The sequence below is a fragment of the Pangasianodon hypophthalmus genome, chromosome 10, assembly GCF_027358585.1.
Source record: "Pangasianodon hypophthalmus isolate fPanHyp1 chromosome 10, fPanHyp1.pri, whole genome shotgun sequence".
Classification (NCBI taxonomy): domain Eukaryota; kingdom Metazoa; phylum Chordata; class Actinopteri; order Siluriformes; family Pangasiidae; genus Pangasianodon; species Pangasianodon hypophthalmus.
In genome coordinates this window covers 23004805-23020542 of record NC_069719.1, presented here as the reverse complement: position 1 = coordinate 23020542, position 15738 = coordinate 23004805, and the positions used below count along the sequence as shown (strand labels likewise).

General features: G+C 38.1%; 1 protein-coding gene across 10 annotated transcripts in view; it reads left to right on the top strand.

Annotated features, from left to right (window-relative positions):
* Positions 1-15738, top strand: part of LOC113534106 (ankyrin-3-like) — a 198734-nt gene that overhangs the window by 28196 nt on the left and 154800 nt on the right. For all 10 annotated transcript variants that reach the window (XM_053237301.1, XM_053237298.1, XM_053237296.1 and 7 more), the window contains one exon: positions 14358-14464. In XM_053237301.1, the coding sequence (XP_053093276.1) occupies positions 14358-14464 (107 nt within the window). The remainder of the gene's footprint in view (positions 1-14357; positions 14465-15738) is intronic.

The window sequence follows — 15738 nt, the reverse complement described above, 5'->3', positions numbered from 1 at the left end:
CAGGTCAGAACTGAATATTTTCATATTACCTTACACCGAAATGAGTATTTATCCCTAATAGGCATGCCAGAGGTACTGGTGGTAAGGAAAATCTCCCTGAGATGATATGAGGAAGAAACCATGAGAGGAACCAGACTCAAAAGGGAACCCATCCACATCTGAGTGACACTGGATAGTGCAATTATAGATAATTTACCTTCTATAACAAGTGCAATTGTCTAGCCAGGAACTTATGAGCTTATGACAATCTTCATCAGATTGTTCTACAAAGACACAGCAGGACATATGGATGCTACTGACCTGGATGGTCGAAACGAAGGCCTTAAATAAAGTGGACAGAAAGCAACACTTTTGACCTGATTGGACAGATATATATTTTCAAGACAAACTTTTACTGAACAGTTGATTTGAGGATTAAAGTTGTTTGCAGTAAAGATGTATTTTACTTGATGAAGGAAGGAAATAAAATTTTCATTTTGAAAATACTCAAGGCTTCTCTTTTTTTTACTCAATGCTTCCTCTTCTCTTGGTCATGAGCAAGCATTGTTTAATGCCACTGTGAAATACCCCATTGAAGAGTCTGGAGGAAGATCTTCTGTCTGGCTGCCAGGAGTTGCATTTGCTCACGAGAGATATATTCAGCAGGTTGTAATAAAAACTGGTTAAATTTTAAACATTACAATACAGAGTTTATAGACCTTTATGTTGATGGCACTCAAATCCCACAAAAACATTTCAACCCAGTTTTCAGACCACTAATATTGTTCATGGATTTCATTCATTAATTTAGCTTCAGGAAAGCAGCTAAAGGCTCAACCCTTGGCAATAAACAAAGGAAAATCCGGCCAACAAGTATGGGTAATATTTGTTGTTAATAAAGTCAGGGAATATTCATTTGGAACTCAGATTTTGAAAAATGCTTCTGAGAACAGTGAATCTAATCATGTATGCCATTTTTGACAGTATTCTTGAAATATTACATTTATGGCATTTGGCAGACATCCTTATCCAGAGCGACTTACATTCATCTCATTTATATGTTTGAGTAGTTGAGGGATAAAGTGGGAGCTTAGCAGTGCTGGGATTTGAGCTCACAACCTTCCAATCAGAAGGCTAACATCTTAAACATTCTTTCCATTTTTACTTCAGTTTCCTGCGGGCAACACTGTGTATTTGTTTTGTGTCATAGAGCTAAAAGATTACTGTTTAATCATATAAGATTTTAAAAGAAATGATGATATGGTTGTATCCTTTGTTAAAAAAATGTACCATACACTAAATAAAAACCAAACATTTAGATGTGTACAATGTGTTACCTCTCTTGATATATTTAAATTACATGCATAGTGGCATATTAAAGTAATACGCTTAACAAGATAATGTTGTTTATTGAAATAAATGGTAAACAACATTACAAATTGAGATACTCTTTACTCATTTCCAAAATCAAACCAGACAGCACAGTTAAGACCAGAAGATTTAAAAACAGGTTCAGGGGTAAAAGAAGGTCTAGGTTTTTTAGAGGGTGGACGAGTGGTAACACGTTGGGTGTCCTTTAAAGGACCCTTAGATCTTTTCATGTCAGATATTTTACTTTGAACATCCACATTAGGAATTGTTGAAAAAGGCATGTTTAGACTAGCTACAGCCTGTAATAATTCCTTCCATCCTAAAGGTCTCTGTTAATTAGCTACTTTATGATGAGCTGTGATATTCTTAAGCAAATTCAACCCTTCAATAGTTTTTACTTTAAAAATTAATTCACCATTATCAATCCACAAAGCAACGTTGCCAGATTTTAACATTTAATCCATAATGAATTAAGTATTTTTTTCTATTCCTCACAGAAATGTTACCGAGCATTTTCATCTCCGGTTGGTGGTGGACATTCAGTCACTGTTGTTTCTATTTGGCTTTCAGCTATTTCAGGTAGGGATGGAGTCAGCTGGGTCATTTCCACGTCTCCTAATTTGAGCAAGTTTAAAAATCTCTGCAAGACAGATGTATAGAGTTTTGCTTTCTCATATTCAGTTCATATCAGTCCTTGGCAAAATGCACTGCATTGCCTTGTTCAAGTTGTTTTCTGCAGTCTTTCTTAAGTTTTCATTTCCCATCAAGATGTTTCTAAGTTTATCAAGTTGTTTGTGTTTGGGGACTAAATACATTTTCTCCACCGTCTCCATTTTAACTGTTATGGGATGCAATTAAATTGCTTATAAAATGAATGGCTATGCTGAGCAGAAGACAGAAGAAATCCTCCAGAATGATTAATTACTTTTCTTTTTGTTTCTGTAAAGGTTTTAATACTTTAAAGTTTTTTTCTTTGGAACATACACAACCAGATTTGACAGGCTAGTAAGCTGATCTGTAATATGTCGCTAGGATTTTTTTTTTTTTCTCTAGGAAAAAAAAAAAAAAAGAACCATGTAGTTGGAATTCAGGTTACTTGCTCTCCATTTTCTCTTTGAAAAAACAGGTTTTGTACCAGATAGATGATGCTGAGATTTCTGTGATTTCGGCTTTTTCTATTTCATTGTTTTTACTGGCTGACTCCATTAAGTCATCAACCACAAATAGGATTGTTTTGCTAGGGGGAAACAGCTTATCATCACACAGAGAAGCAGGGATTCCTTGAATAAAATGTAAATTTATTTTGGTTATCAGTTCGGTTGCCAACACAGACAACACCAAACAATGTTTTCTGGAACTTTTGGCAATATCGCTACACAGTTTTCCAACAGCATTTTGATAAAAAAAAAAAAAAAAAGCTGCTATTGTTAGGTCCACACACTATATATATATATATATATATATATATATATATATATATCCAGTGAAAGCCCCTATTATCCTGAATGATTTGGTTGTCTGACATTATTTCACTGTTTCAAGCCTGATTTTTCATACATTGATCCACCAGGTCTGTCAGTCTGTCACTGCACAATTTCAGAATTGGTGTAATTTATTGTAATGCCTTTAGCTTTCATAGTAGTTTTGCCATTTAAAAAATTTAGGTCCAAAATCAATTTCATCAAACATCAACTGTCAGCATCAGTTTCGCTCGTGAGACCCCCCATGTGATCGCTCAGAGGAGGCATCCAATCACCTTCCTTACTTTTAAAGATTTCGCTGTCTGTGTCTGTGTGGACGAGCAATTTTTGGAAAACATTTGAAAATGCCAGTGTAGACAGAGAGCATTTTAAAATGAAAATGCATTTTTTCTGATCTATCCAGATCAATGTGAAAGCAGCCATAGGCAGATTTAGACCCTTTTTAGGGTTTTTTTTTCAGGAGAATATCAACACAAATGTGAGTTAAACTCCAGGTGAATGAGGTTACATGTTACTGAGATTAAGCTAGTTGTTTAGTTGGTGTGTGATGTCACTAAAAAACAGCTAACATAGACAAGGATTAAGTTAGTTCTGGAGTTGTTTGTTCTTTGATATAACCGTGAGACTGGCTACCTAGCAAGCTCTGTAAATTTAAAAAGCCTATGATTTACAAACCAAATTGGTAAAAATAAATAAATAAAATAAAATAAAAAACAGAGGGACACAGGTCAAGCTTAGTCCATGGTACAGGATAACCTTTCAGTAATCAATCAACTACCATAATGAAAACCAGCTAGTGCATTGCATGTTTGCATGTCACACTCATTAGGAGCTGAACACCCCTAAATGTCTGATCCTAGATCTGCCCCTGGTGTACAAGCAGCATTGTTGCAATCAATCCATCAAGTAGTGGAGATACCTATCAAAACATTAGCATTACTGGGCATAATCATTTTCTTATCCTTATAATTCCACTGCACAATTGCCACCTCATCATTCAAAAAAGAGAAATGACTCACTTTATATATATCCGAGCACAAGAACTGGGGATCGAGGCAGCCATTGGAGTGACATTTACGTTTGTGATTCCATGCATTGCAATATGTCTGGTGACAGAAACCGCAGATGTAAAGTGACAGTTTAACTCTGTAAAAATTGTTTTATCGTGGGGATCATTTCACACTAGTTTGAAAAAAAAGAGTGTCTGGCTTTGTTTGCGCAACAAAACTATGTACATAACTATGACTTTACAGTTCAAATGTTAGAACTTCTCAATGTCAGCAAATGTGACCTAATTGTGCACAAATAAACTCATGCCCTTCAGGATCTGGTTAGCGAATTCATCAGTATTTACAGGATTCAACAATTGGGCAATGCACAAGGAAAAACATAGATTGTATTTGTTACGGATGTTTTCTTTTTTTCTAGATCAGAAATAAAAATGCTACAGATTCAGTTTTTTCCTCATCTGAACCACCCTCAGTAGGGTGAACTATTTGGATGATAATTTCCAATGTACTGTCCATATAAATTTGAGATTTACCTGGATGGCATTTTTGAACATCATTAGAAAAGATTCTAATTCAAGAACACCACTGTTTAACTGTACTGCAAAGAAACATTAAGCATATCAACTTGAACTTCAATTGTGACAACATCTCTGGGGTCTGTTTGTTTGTTGACCACAAATTCCATAAAACTATTAACATTAAAGACAGAGGAAAAATTTATTCTCCTTCTAATTTTGGTGTTATTGGATTTGTCATGATTTTTTATCCTTATTTCAGGATCTAACCTGCTCTTTTTCATTATCAGGCAATTGGGTGATGTCATTAGGCGATGTCAATTTCATTATTAAATTCATTATTATTTTCATTATTTTTTGAATTAATGAAGTTAGACAGTCTCGTAAGATTTTGATTTAGATCATAAAGCAAATCTTGAGGTGATACTTGTCTATTTTTGGAGTATTGTTGAGAGCTGAGACAATATTATAGTTGTGTTCAGGAGATAATGCCAAACTTTTGATAAAATTATTGACTGCTTCAATTAAATTGGGGCTTATTTACAAAAAATGACTGTGTTCTTTAGACTCCTGTAATCTTGACAGACTTTGATTGAGATAATAGAATAAGTCATGTTGAGACATAAGTGTGTTTTGAATAAAACTGTTCATTTTGGCTGTCAAGGTGGCATGATGGATTTAAACTTTAACTTTAACTGGTCAGTTAAATCAGGGTTTAATTGTACAGAATGAGCATGTTCATTTATGTTGCTTTGTAATCTAAAAAAAAAATTGATTTAGGTCACAGAATAAGTCATGTAGAAACACCGGTATGTTTGATATGTTTTCACTAAGATTTTGACAAGATTTGAGGCTTTCATTTTAAATATCCCTTGAAGTGGGGAGATGGATTTTAAACTTTGGTTCAGTTGTTCTACTGCATCAATTTAATATGGATTCAGAGTTGGGTATGGGTCATGTTGACCCAGACTACTTGAAAGACTGGGTTACATCATGGGAAAAATCATGAGAGGATGATGATGGGTTAATTTTCATTTGTTTATTTTTATTTTTTGCATGTGTAACAGGATTGTTACTGGGGCATTTCTGGGCTATGATAATCATGAAATTGTCTTATATGTCTGTCCTTGGTCGTAATAGTCTGTGTGATCTCTGTCAGTTACCTTCTTCATCACTTTGCTGTGTTTTCTCTGTTGGAACATCTAATGGTTCCTGTCTCATTTCCTTCACATCTAAATGAAAGTTACAGAAACTTCATAAGAGTTTTAGCATTATACAGATGGGTGTATGACATTTAAAAAAAATGTGAAATATAGCATTAACCCACCCGGGTACTCATTCCCAGTTTCAGGAATCTCGTATCATCAGCATCACTAAGAATCAATAATTATAACTGCATAGTAAAGAAGAATTATTTCAGATGCAATCAAACATAATAATAAAACATAATAATAGGGACTTACTATAAAAAAAAGTAACCCATAAGAGATGTTTAGCTAGGTTTTTGTGCAGTGACCACTGAGGAAAACCAGTTCCTGAAGAACTCTGGTGAGATCCTAATAAGAGATATAAATCCAAGTTAAAATACAAAGAATGGAGGTAGTAGACAAGTTTAAGAACTGTCTATGGGAGAAAAGCAAGCCATTTTGAAGCTGTGAAAAGAATGAAAATTGATCACTGCACAAGCATTGGGCATAGCCAATACAACAGTTTGGAATATTCTGTAAATAAAAGAAACCATCAGACATCAAACAAGGAAAACAACAGGAAATCAACAAGGAAACCAACAGCAGTTGATGACAAACACTGTGAGAACTGTGAAGAAAGCCAATAATCACCAACAATCTCAACAGGGCCAGGGTGAAGGTATCACAATCCACTGTTTGAAGAAGACTTCGAGAGCATATTCCACAAGATGCATACCACTCATCAATAAGACTCAGAAGACCAGATTGGAATTTGCAAAGAAATACACGATGAGTCACAGAAGTTCTGGAAACAAGATTAACCTTTAGTAAAATGATGGAAAGGCCAAAGTGTAGAGAAAGAAAGGTTCTGCTCATGATCCAAAAAATACAAGCTCATCGGTCATGTACAGTGGCAGTAGTGTCATGGCTTGGGCTTGCATGGCTGCTTCTGGAACAGGCTCACTAATGTTTATTGAGTATGTAACTCATGAGGGTAGCAGTATAATGAATACAGAAGTCTACAGAAACATTCTGTCTGCCAATTTATAGAGAAATGCATCCAATCTAATTATCACAATATGCCAATATGTGTTGCCACCCAACACATCTAGATGTAAATAGGAAAATGGAAATGAAAGCTGAAATTATGATTTATTGTCTCATTTTCATTTTTTGATCTCAATCCAAAGTCTTCAGTGTAAAACAAAACAAAAACAAAGAATTGCCTTACCAATATTTTCGGATATTTTCGGAAAATCACAAGTCAGAGTTTATTCTGCATCTCCTTTGTGATTGTATGTCCTTGTTATTATATAGGACCAAACAGGGGAAAATCATTGCCTAAATACATTAGCATATATAATTAAACATTTAATAATTGGCACAGCCTCTAAAATCATTATGAATATTCATAAAATCAACATCTATCCATTACACATGAAACTGAAGGCCGTGAAGTACTCACCATTTTATCAATGCTGTATGTCAGCCTCACGGTAGGTGTAACAAGATGTGTTCAAAGAAGTTTGAAACAAACACAAGCCAATTAATATAAAAATAGAGGTTCATTATAAGCTGACCACAAATACAGGTCCATCAATCTATCTAATACACTCACCTCGTGCATGTGTGTGTGCACTCTTCAGTGTGTGTGTATGTGTGTGTGTTTAAAATACTTAGTTTAAAGTTTAATGAATAGTGCATCTACAGATCTACAGTGGGGTCCAAAATTCTGAGACCACTAGTGAAAATTCTTCAATTTTGTATTCACTCAAGCTGGCATGGACTCCACAAGTTTGTGCAAAACCTTTAATCTATTTGAGATCAAATCCATCAGCGTGTAATCTGAACGCATGCTTCAGTAGAAGAGATTAGGCATGAGGAAAATCTGACCTATTGTACAAAGCAGTTAACATAGTCAATATCACAAATTTTCTTACATTTCAAAAGGGACGTAGAAATAGTGCAGAATCTTTAATATTAAATATTCAAGAAATTAATTTTACTTTCTTTGATTTAAAATTTAAAATTCTAAAACCTTCTGTTTATTTCCAATTTTAAATGAAAAAAAAAATCCCAGATTTTCAGTGTGGTCTCAGATTTTTGGACCCCACTGTATGTTTTTTAAAACCTACGTCTCATTATTTCTGTGGCAGGACAACTTTAACGGGATACATTGTCAAACAGTTGTTGTGCAACATTATGCCCCAGTGAATATGTGAGTGTGAGAAAAACAGAATCAAAGTTTTCAACTTCATCTAATTGATCCTTTGTCTGAATTTTTGATGAATTATTAGCATCTGTTGAATGTTATACTTGAATAACATTTCTAAAACATGTATTTAAGTATGTAACAGGGTCTATCTGTGTATGTGTGTGTTATAAACACTTGAGACATTAAATAGGATTTCTGAAACATGAACACCTGTGAAATATGATACTTGACAGCATTCAATAGAATTTCCAAAATAACATATAGCATTGACCATTTACGATGACCAGTCAATATTTATTTGAATAATGATGACATTTGACCCTACATCTGTCAAAACATGTCATCATTAATTTGATTGAAGATGACACATGATATGTCACCCAACATCTGTCACCATAAATCATTATGAACTCCTGTCCCCGTTGACAGTTGATGAAACAGAAATGAAACTCTCTCTCCTGGGCGACATATCAGGTTGCATCCTTCTGGTTCCTGTATAGTAAAGTAAGGGTGCCCCCTTTTTGTGGAGGCATGGTACCTACATGGTATTGTCCTCTTTTCAAATATATCCAATTAGAAATTTGCTCAGGATTCTCATGATGTCATGTACTGTGTTGTTTATATGGTAGCAGCATTCCTAATTGATGTGTAATCCTTATGTTTTCTTGAAATGCAACTGTCATGTCATGTCATATCTGGTCTCATATCAATTGTAAAATCATGCTTAGAACTTTTAAGTATGTTTTGTGAACAAAAAGCAGTTCACTTACATGATCTTGACATCTTATGTACATACATAATGTTATGAACATACATAAGCAGTCCTTAGGGGTGCAAATTGGAATTGTATTCCAGAGACAACTTATGGGTCATTTGTATTCCTTTGGATAACTGACCTATCAGCAGCAGTGAATGAGGAGAGGCAGGAACAGTGACAATCCTCATTGCTTATCAGTATAAATCCAAGATGTTCATGTCCATTTGTGAGTTAGAGTGTTTCTGCTTCTAAGTATGGCTGATCCCATACTGATCCCAGTCAGTCTCTACCATGATGAACACATAAGACACATAAGAATTGGGCTTATTGTAAATATCTAAAGCATATATAAAGCTTTCTCCACAATATCTGGACAAGTTGAATCAGCTGACGCTATGGCTGAACCTTCAATGCATTTACATTTACGGCATTTGGCAGACGCCCTTATCCAGACTGACTTACTGAAGTGCTTTGAAGTCTCTAATCAATAAATACATCCTGATACTGGTTCATTAGGCCATGGATTGAGCATACCATTAGTCTAAATAAACTCTGTTGGGGAGGTAATATATGTAAGAAAAGCACACAGGCAACATGATGCAGGACCAGGGCCAGGAGGATCGTAAAAGACTCTCACCACCCCGGAAACAGTCTCTTCTCAGTGCTCCCATCAGGGAAGCGCTACCGGATCCTGAGGACCAACACGGAGAGACTCGGGAGGAGTTTCTACCCTCAGGCAATCCGGCTACTGAATGAGGACACTTGAGAAGTCTGCATATTAACTACCTCACACACAGACACACATACAAAATTGGTTGCACTATGGACAAACAAAAACTCTTGCATCTTTTGCACACTACGTCCTCAAAAAGCTGCTAGGTTCCTCTTTTCAAACTGCTAAATACTTTCTACATATTCTTACGTATAACATCTATATTTTGTCAAATAGAGTCTATTTTATTTTTCTATTAATATTTTTTTGAGGAAGAGGTAGATCTTTAGATGTCATTTGAAGACTCCAGTGACTCAGCTGTTTGGACATCTAGAGGAAGTTCATTCCACGACCTAGGTGCCAGAACAGAGAGAAGAGTCTTGATGCTTGCCTTCCTTGTACCCCAAGAGATAGTGGGGCCAGTTAAGCAGTGCTAGAGGATCGGAGGGAATGTGGTACAGTGTGGGGTGTTATAAATGCTTTGAGGTATGTGGGTGCTAGTCTATTTTTGGCTTTGTCTGGAAGCATCAGTGTGGGAAACTTTAGGAAGGCTGAAGACAAGTAATACAGCTACATTCTGGATCAGTTGCAGAGGTTGAATGTCACTCAGGGGCAGACCTGCCAGGAGCGAGTTGCAGTAGTCAAATGTCAAAATGACAAGGGACTGAACATACCCCTGAGTGGCCTGTGTCAATAGAAATGGATGAATTCTTCTGATGTTGTAAAGGAGAAATCGGCATGAGCATGTCAGATTAGCAATGTGAGAGGAAAAGGACAGTTGACTGTCCATGGTTACTCCAAGGTTGCATGCAGTGACAGAAGGTGAGACCTGAGAGTTGTCTAGGGAGATCACAAGATCCTGACATGGGGATGAATCACCTGGGTTGAACAGCAGTTCAGTTTTCCTGGGATTGAGTTTCATCTGATAAGCTGCCGTTCACGATGAGATGTCTGCCAGACATGCTAAGATCTGAGTAGAAATAAAAGAATTCAATGTCATCCGCATAGCAGTGGTATGAAAACCCATGTGAGGATATGACCTCACCAATAGATAGCATATAGAGAAGAACAGAAGAGGACCAAGTACTAAGCCTTGTGGGACACCAGTGGAGAGTCTGTGTGGATCTCCTCCTTGTCACTTGATATGACCGACCCTTCAGGTAGGAAGCAAACCATTGCCATACTGTGCCAGACTCCTGAGGATAGACAACAGGGTCTAGTCTTGTGGTTGACTGTGTCAAACACTGCTGAAAGGTTGAGGAGGATGAGGACTTTGGCTGATCTCACAGCATGAATCTTTTCAGTGATGGTCAAAAAGGCATTTTCTGTGGAGTGTGCTGCTTTGAAGCCAGATTGGTTAGGATCTTGAAGATTCTTCTGTGAGAGGTAGAGAGATGGTTGTTTGTAGACAGTGTGTTTGAGGATTTTAGAATGAAAAGAGAGAAGTGATATCAGTGAAGTCTAAGGGATCCAGAGTGGGTTTCTACAGGATGGGAATCCTGTAACCCTTGCTCTCTTGAATGCAGTTGGTACATGACCGGATGTTATGGAGCCATTGCTGATAGTAGTGATGAAGGGGAGGAGGTCTTGGTCTGGAGCATTGTGGAAGGGATTGGATCCAATGGGCAGATGGTAGGATTGCAGAACGAGATGATTTGCAGAATCTCTTCTGTTGCTAGATTAGAAATGTGCCAGTGAAAGAGAAGGGGAATACTGAATGTGTAGTGTAAGAGTTGGGGTAGGAGTGAAGATCTGGCAGATTTTTTTCAATCTTCCCATCATACAAGGTGGCAAAGTCTTCAGCAGTTAAGGAAGATGGAGCAGGAAGAGCTGACAAGTTGTAGAGTAGTGAAGAAAAGATGAAGTAGTGAAGAAAAGATGTAGTGGAGCTTGCAAGGATCTTGTGCAGACATTTCCAGCTTTTTTGTAGCATTTTTTTTGTAGTCTTAGCAGAAGTCACTTCAGAGGAGAATTTGGACAGGATAGCACGGGAAGAGACAAGATCTGTGTCAAGTTGTGATTTCTTCCACTTTCTCTCTGCTGTTCTTAATTCTCTCCAGCTGCTGTGCAACACGTCTGATAGCCAAGAAACAGGGCAAGAAATCTCCCAAGGTTTAGAAGATAGAGGGCAGAGGAGGTTCGTGAATGAGGAACGTGAAGAGAAGAACATGTCTGTGGCTAACCAATGGTAGGGAGGAAAAGGGTCTGGAAGGGATGATAGGGTGCAGGTAGCTACAGAGGAAGGGGAGATAGAGTGGATGTATCGGATGGGAGAGAAATATTGATTTTAGGCAGGATAGGGAGGATGATGGTGAAGGATACCAAGTGATGATTGGAGATCTGGAGTTGGGTAGCATTGATGTCTGTAGCTGTCTGTAGGTGTGAAGCACCATCTCTGAGACAAGAGCAAACCTGTACCACCACCACTGCCAGTTTCTCTTGGAGTGTGAGAGAAAGCAAAAGCAGAGAATAGAGCAGCCAGTATAGCTGAGTTCTGTGGAGATATCCAGATCTCAGTTAGTACCAGAAAGTGAAGAGGGTAATGGGAAGCTAAAGCTGAGATGAAATCAGCATTCTTTACAGCAGACTAGCATTCCAGAACCCATCAACCACTGCTGTTTGAGACTGAGACAACAGTGGAGGGAAGATGAGGTTATTGGTAGTTTGGCCTCTGGTTTGTGGATGACAGCTTCTGGGTCTGTGAGATGTGATGACAGAGATAAGCTTGAGGCACATATGTCTGCAGCCTAGGCAGGAGTGAGGTCAGTGAGTTTAAGTAGGGCTGAGAGGGAACTGGTAACACTAACTGAACAAGAAGAGGTAACAAACACTACTAAACTTTACACTTTCTATTGAAGTTTACGTTCTAACCTTGTAGAATTTGCATTTCCCCCTAAAGTCGGTCCAGAGAGAGTCATAAAACTTTCTGCATGATATCTGGTATCAATGGCTTGAAAATCTTTGCTGAACTTTGCAACACTGAGCCATAGAACTCGTTCTCTGTGATCTCTGCTGATAACATGGGTGACTAGAATGAAGGATCAGGACCAGCCAGACACAATCAGAGCGTAACTATACAGTAAATCTTCTTTGCATACCTACTTCAATGTTTGCTTGGTAGTTTAGCTACATTTAGTTCATTAAGTAGATCCACTCTTGCCTAAAAGTATCTTTAGTGTAATAACCACTGTCATTTGCCCACTTTTCATATGATCAAAATATTTGATTGTTCTATCAATCAGTTACACTCACTACATTTCCACTAAATTAATGGTTACCTTTCTCCTTATTATTAAACTTTGTGTATTTTACTTGTGTTTCTCTCTGGTCACAAATGAGTTTTGGTCAGGTACTGGAGATGAAGATGGATGCAAGTGCAGTTTTTTTTTTTTTTTAATTAAATTAACTAGTGATACACCAACAAATAACCAAAACAAGACGATAAGCAGAAACATGGACTTTAGACAACAAACAAGAATGAATAATATCATGGGTGGCACATGACAACAAATGACAAATGCTAAACAATGAGACACACAGAATCCGGAACTTAAATTGTGACACTAATTAGGTGAAACAGAAAACAGGTGTGAGTGATCACTGAAGCATGTGACATGGTCATGTGATGTGCTGGGGCTGATGGGTAGAGTAGTTCTGCACTGTATTCAGAGCTACCATGACAGAACCCCCCCCTTAACGCACGTCTCCAGAAGTGCGATATGTAGCTCAGAGGATGTCCTGGACAACGAAGCAGAAAGTCTCACCACCTCCAGAGGACTTTAGGTCGACACAAGGAGAGATAATCCTTGCATAGCAGTCAGGCGACGCAACATTCTTCACTAAGCCGTGAAGTAGAGCAACTTCCTCAGCATAGCTAGAGGGTGGCACTATGTCCAAGGCAGAGCCCGGAGTGATGGCCACCGCAAACCAGTGGGGGGAGCAAAGCCCAAGGGGGGTGCCAGAGGGAGGAGCGATGTCCACTGTGAAGCCAGAGGGGGGAGTGATGTCCTCTGTGATTCAAGGGAGGAGCGACGTCCTTTGTGAGGCAAGATGGGGGAGCGATGTCCCACATGAAGGTGGGAGACAGTCCCAGCCTGGCCTGGAGTCCCCTCCCAAAAAATTTGCTGAAGGTTTGTTGGGTATAGCTTTTTGTAAGGTATTGGAGTTGGAGACAGATGAAAGTGCAGGCTTTTTTAAAATTAAATTAACTAGTGATACACAAACAAGTAACCATAACAAGACTATAAGCATGAACAACAGACAAGAAATGGATTATAACATGAGTGGCACACAAAAATTGACAAAAACTAGAACGTGAGACATACAGAATCCAGAACTTAAATATTGACACTAATTAAGTGAAACAGAAAACAGGTGCAAGTGATTAGTGAGGCATATGACTTGGTCATGTGACGTGCTGGGGCTGATGAGTAGTGTAGTTCTGTGCCATATTTGGCACTACCATGACAGTTTTACAAACTCTCATATTCATATAATTCATATAATTCATATAATTTGAGCAATCAGATTTCCTTCAGATATTAGGCAAATTACTACTATTATTACTATTTCTATCTTAATGCAACCACCAAGCTGTGACTTATTCTGAAATTATTTTTTTCAAAATTTAATATTTTTGAATGAATTTTTCAAATTGTGGTGGCACATCTTATATAAATAATTTTATCTTATATTAATAATGCCGTCTATCTGTTTAATAATATTTAAATGCAACACATCATTCACATTTACGTTTTTAGAACTTAGCAGACACTAGAAGTGCTTTATATTCTCTCAAAAACATATCCTCATACTAGCTCACTTGGTCAGGGCCTGAAAAATTACCATTAAGCTAAAACCCTGTTGGGGGCCTCACTTTAGCATTAGGCATCACTTGAGTGATGAGCCACCAAATTGCTTACATTTCTGTAGCAATGTTTTATTACAAACAATGGCAGATTTATAAAATAAATTTTTATGGCCATAGCTGAAGCACACTTGTACCAGCATCCTACTCCCCAATATTTGAGAAGGAGCCTGACCTCTCTGTGTTCATATCTGCATGTGTGTGTGTGTGTGTGTGTGTGTGTGTGTGTGTGCACGTGCATGCTTGTGTCACATATTTTCCAGCACCTCGCAGTCACTCGGGAAGAGAATGAATGTTTCAGGCATTATAGCTGGACCCCAGACACCATGGACCATGCACAGAGCACCATGTCCAGTCCCATCCACTCAGGGTAAGAGAGAGAAATTGTTCTGCATCATGAGTCTAATGGAGAGGCACACATACATTTATTGAGACTAACATTGGCTGTTCTCTGAGGGGAGAAATATTCATGTAATCATTGTGTTTAATATTTTGATTGTGTTGTGTATGAGGACTTTCATTTTTTCAGTCATTAAGAACAATGAATGTCTAGTTTTGTGCAATAGATATTCTTCTTCATTGGTACCCAAATGCCTGCAAAGCCAGTGTGTAAGGTACTATATAGTATATTTCATTACTGTGATAATTGGGTGTGTAAAAGACATGTTTTTTTTATGAAGCATTGTGTGTTTTTTTATTGTCATCATTTTGTTCACCAGCATCATGTTTACATGTGTTACCAAGATGAGAATTGTAATAATGTTTTTGCTTCCTACACTCTTTTTTCTTTTCTTTTTTCCCATTTTCCTTTGCCTTGCATCCCTGCTCCTTCCACATGACTCCAAGTGAAAATGTATCCTCTTTCTGTCTTTTCTTTTCTCCTGTCATAAGATGGATGTGAAGACGGATGCAAATGCAGTCTCAGAGGGAGCTACTTTTACCAAGAAATGTTTGTTTAAGGATCAGGATGCTTTAGGATTGGGGCCGTTGCTGAGGGCTTCCTCCGCTGCGCTTTTCCATGCCAGACGGTTAGGCCCCTTTTTGAGGAGTGACATCAGAGGGTGGGCAATGGAGCTAATGCTGTGGATGAATTGCTGATAGAAATTCGCAAAGCTAAGAAATTTGGGTGTGGGCCATTCAGTCACAGCAGAAACCTTGGTCTGATCCATATTTACCTCTTCTGGGCTGATGATATATCCCAGGAAGGAAGTCTCACATATTTGGAATTCACATTTCTCTCCTTTAACGTATAATTGGTTCTGTAGCAATCTTTCTTGAAGTGAAGTGAAGTGACTTGTGGCCAAGTATGGTGACCCATACTCAGAATTTGTGCTCTGCATTTAACCCATCCAAGTGCACACACACAGTAGTGAACACACACACACACACCATGAACACACACCCGGAGCAGTGGGCAGCATTTTTTTTTGTTGCCGGTGAACAGTTGGGGGTTCAGTGCCTTGCTCGAGGGTCTCACCTCAGTCGTGGTATTGAGGGTGGTATTGAGGGAGAGAGCGCTGGTCATTCACTCCCCCCACTTACAATCCCTGCCGGACCTGAGACTCAAACCCACAACCTTCAGGTTCACCTTCGGGTTGCAAGTCCGATTCTCTATCCATTAGGCCATGACTGCCCCCAAGGACA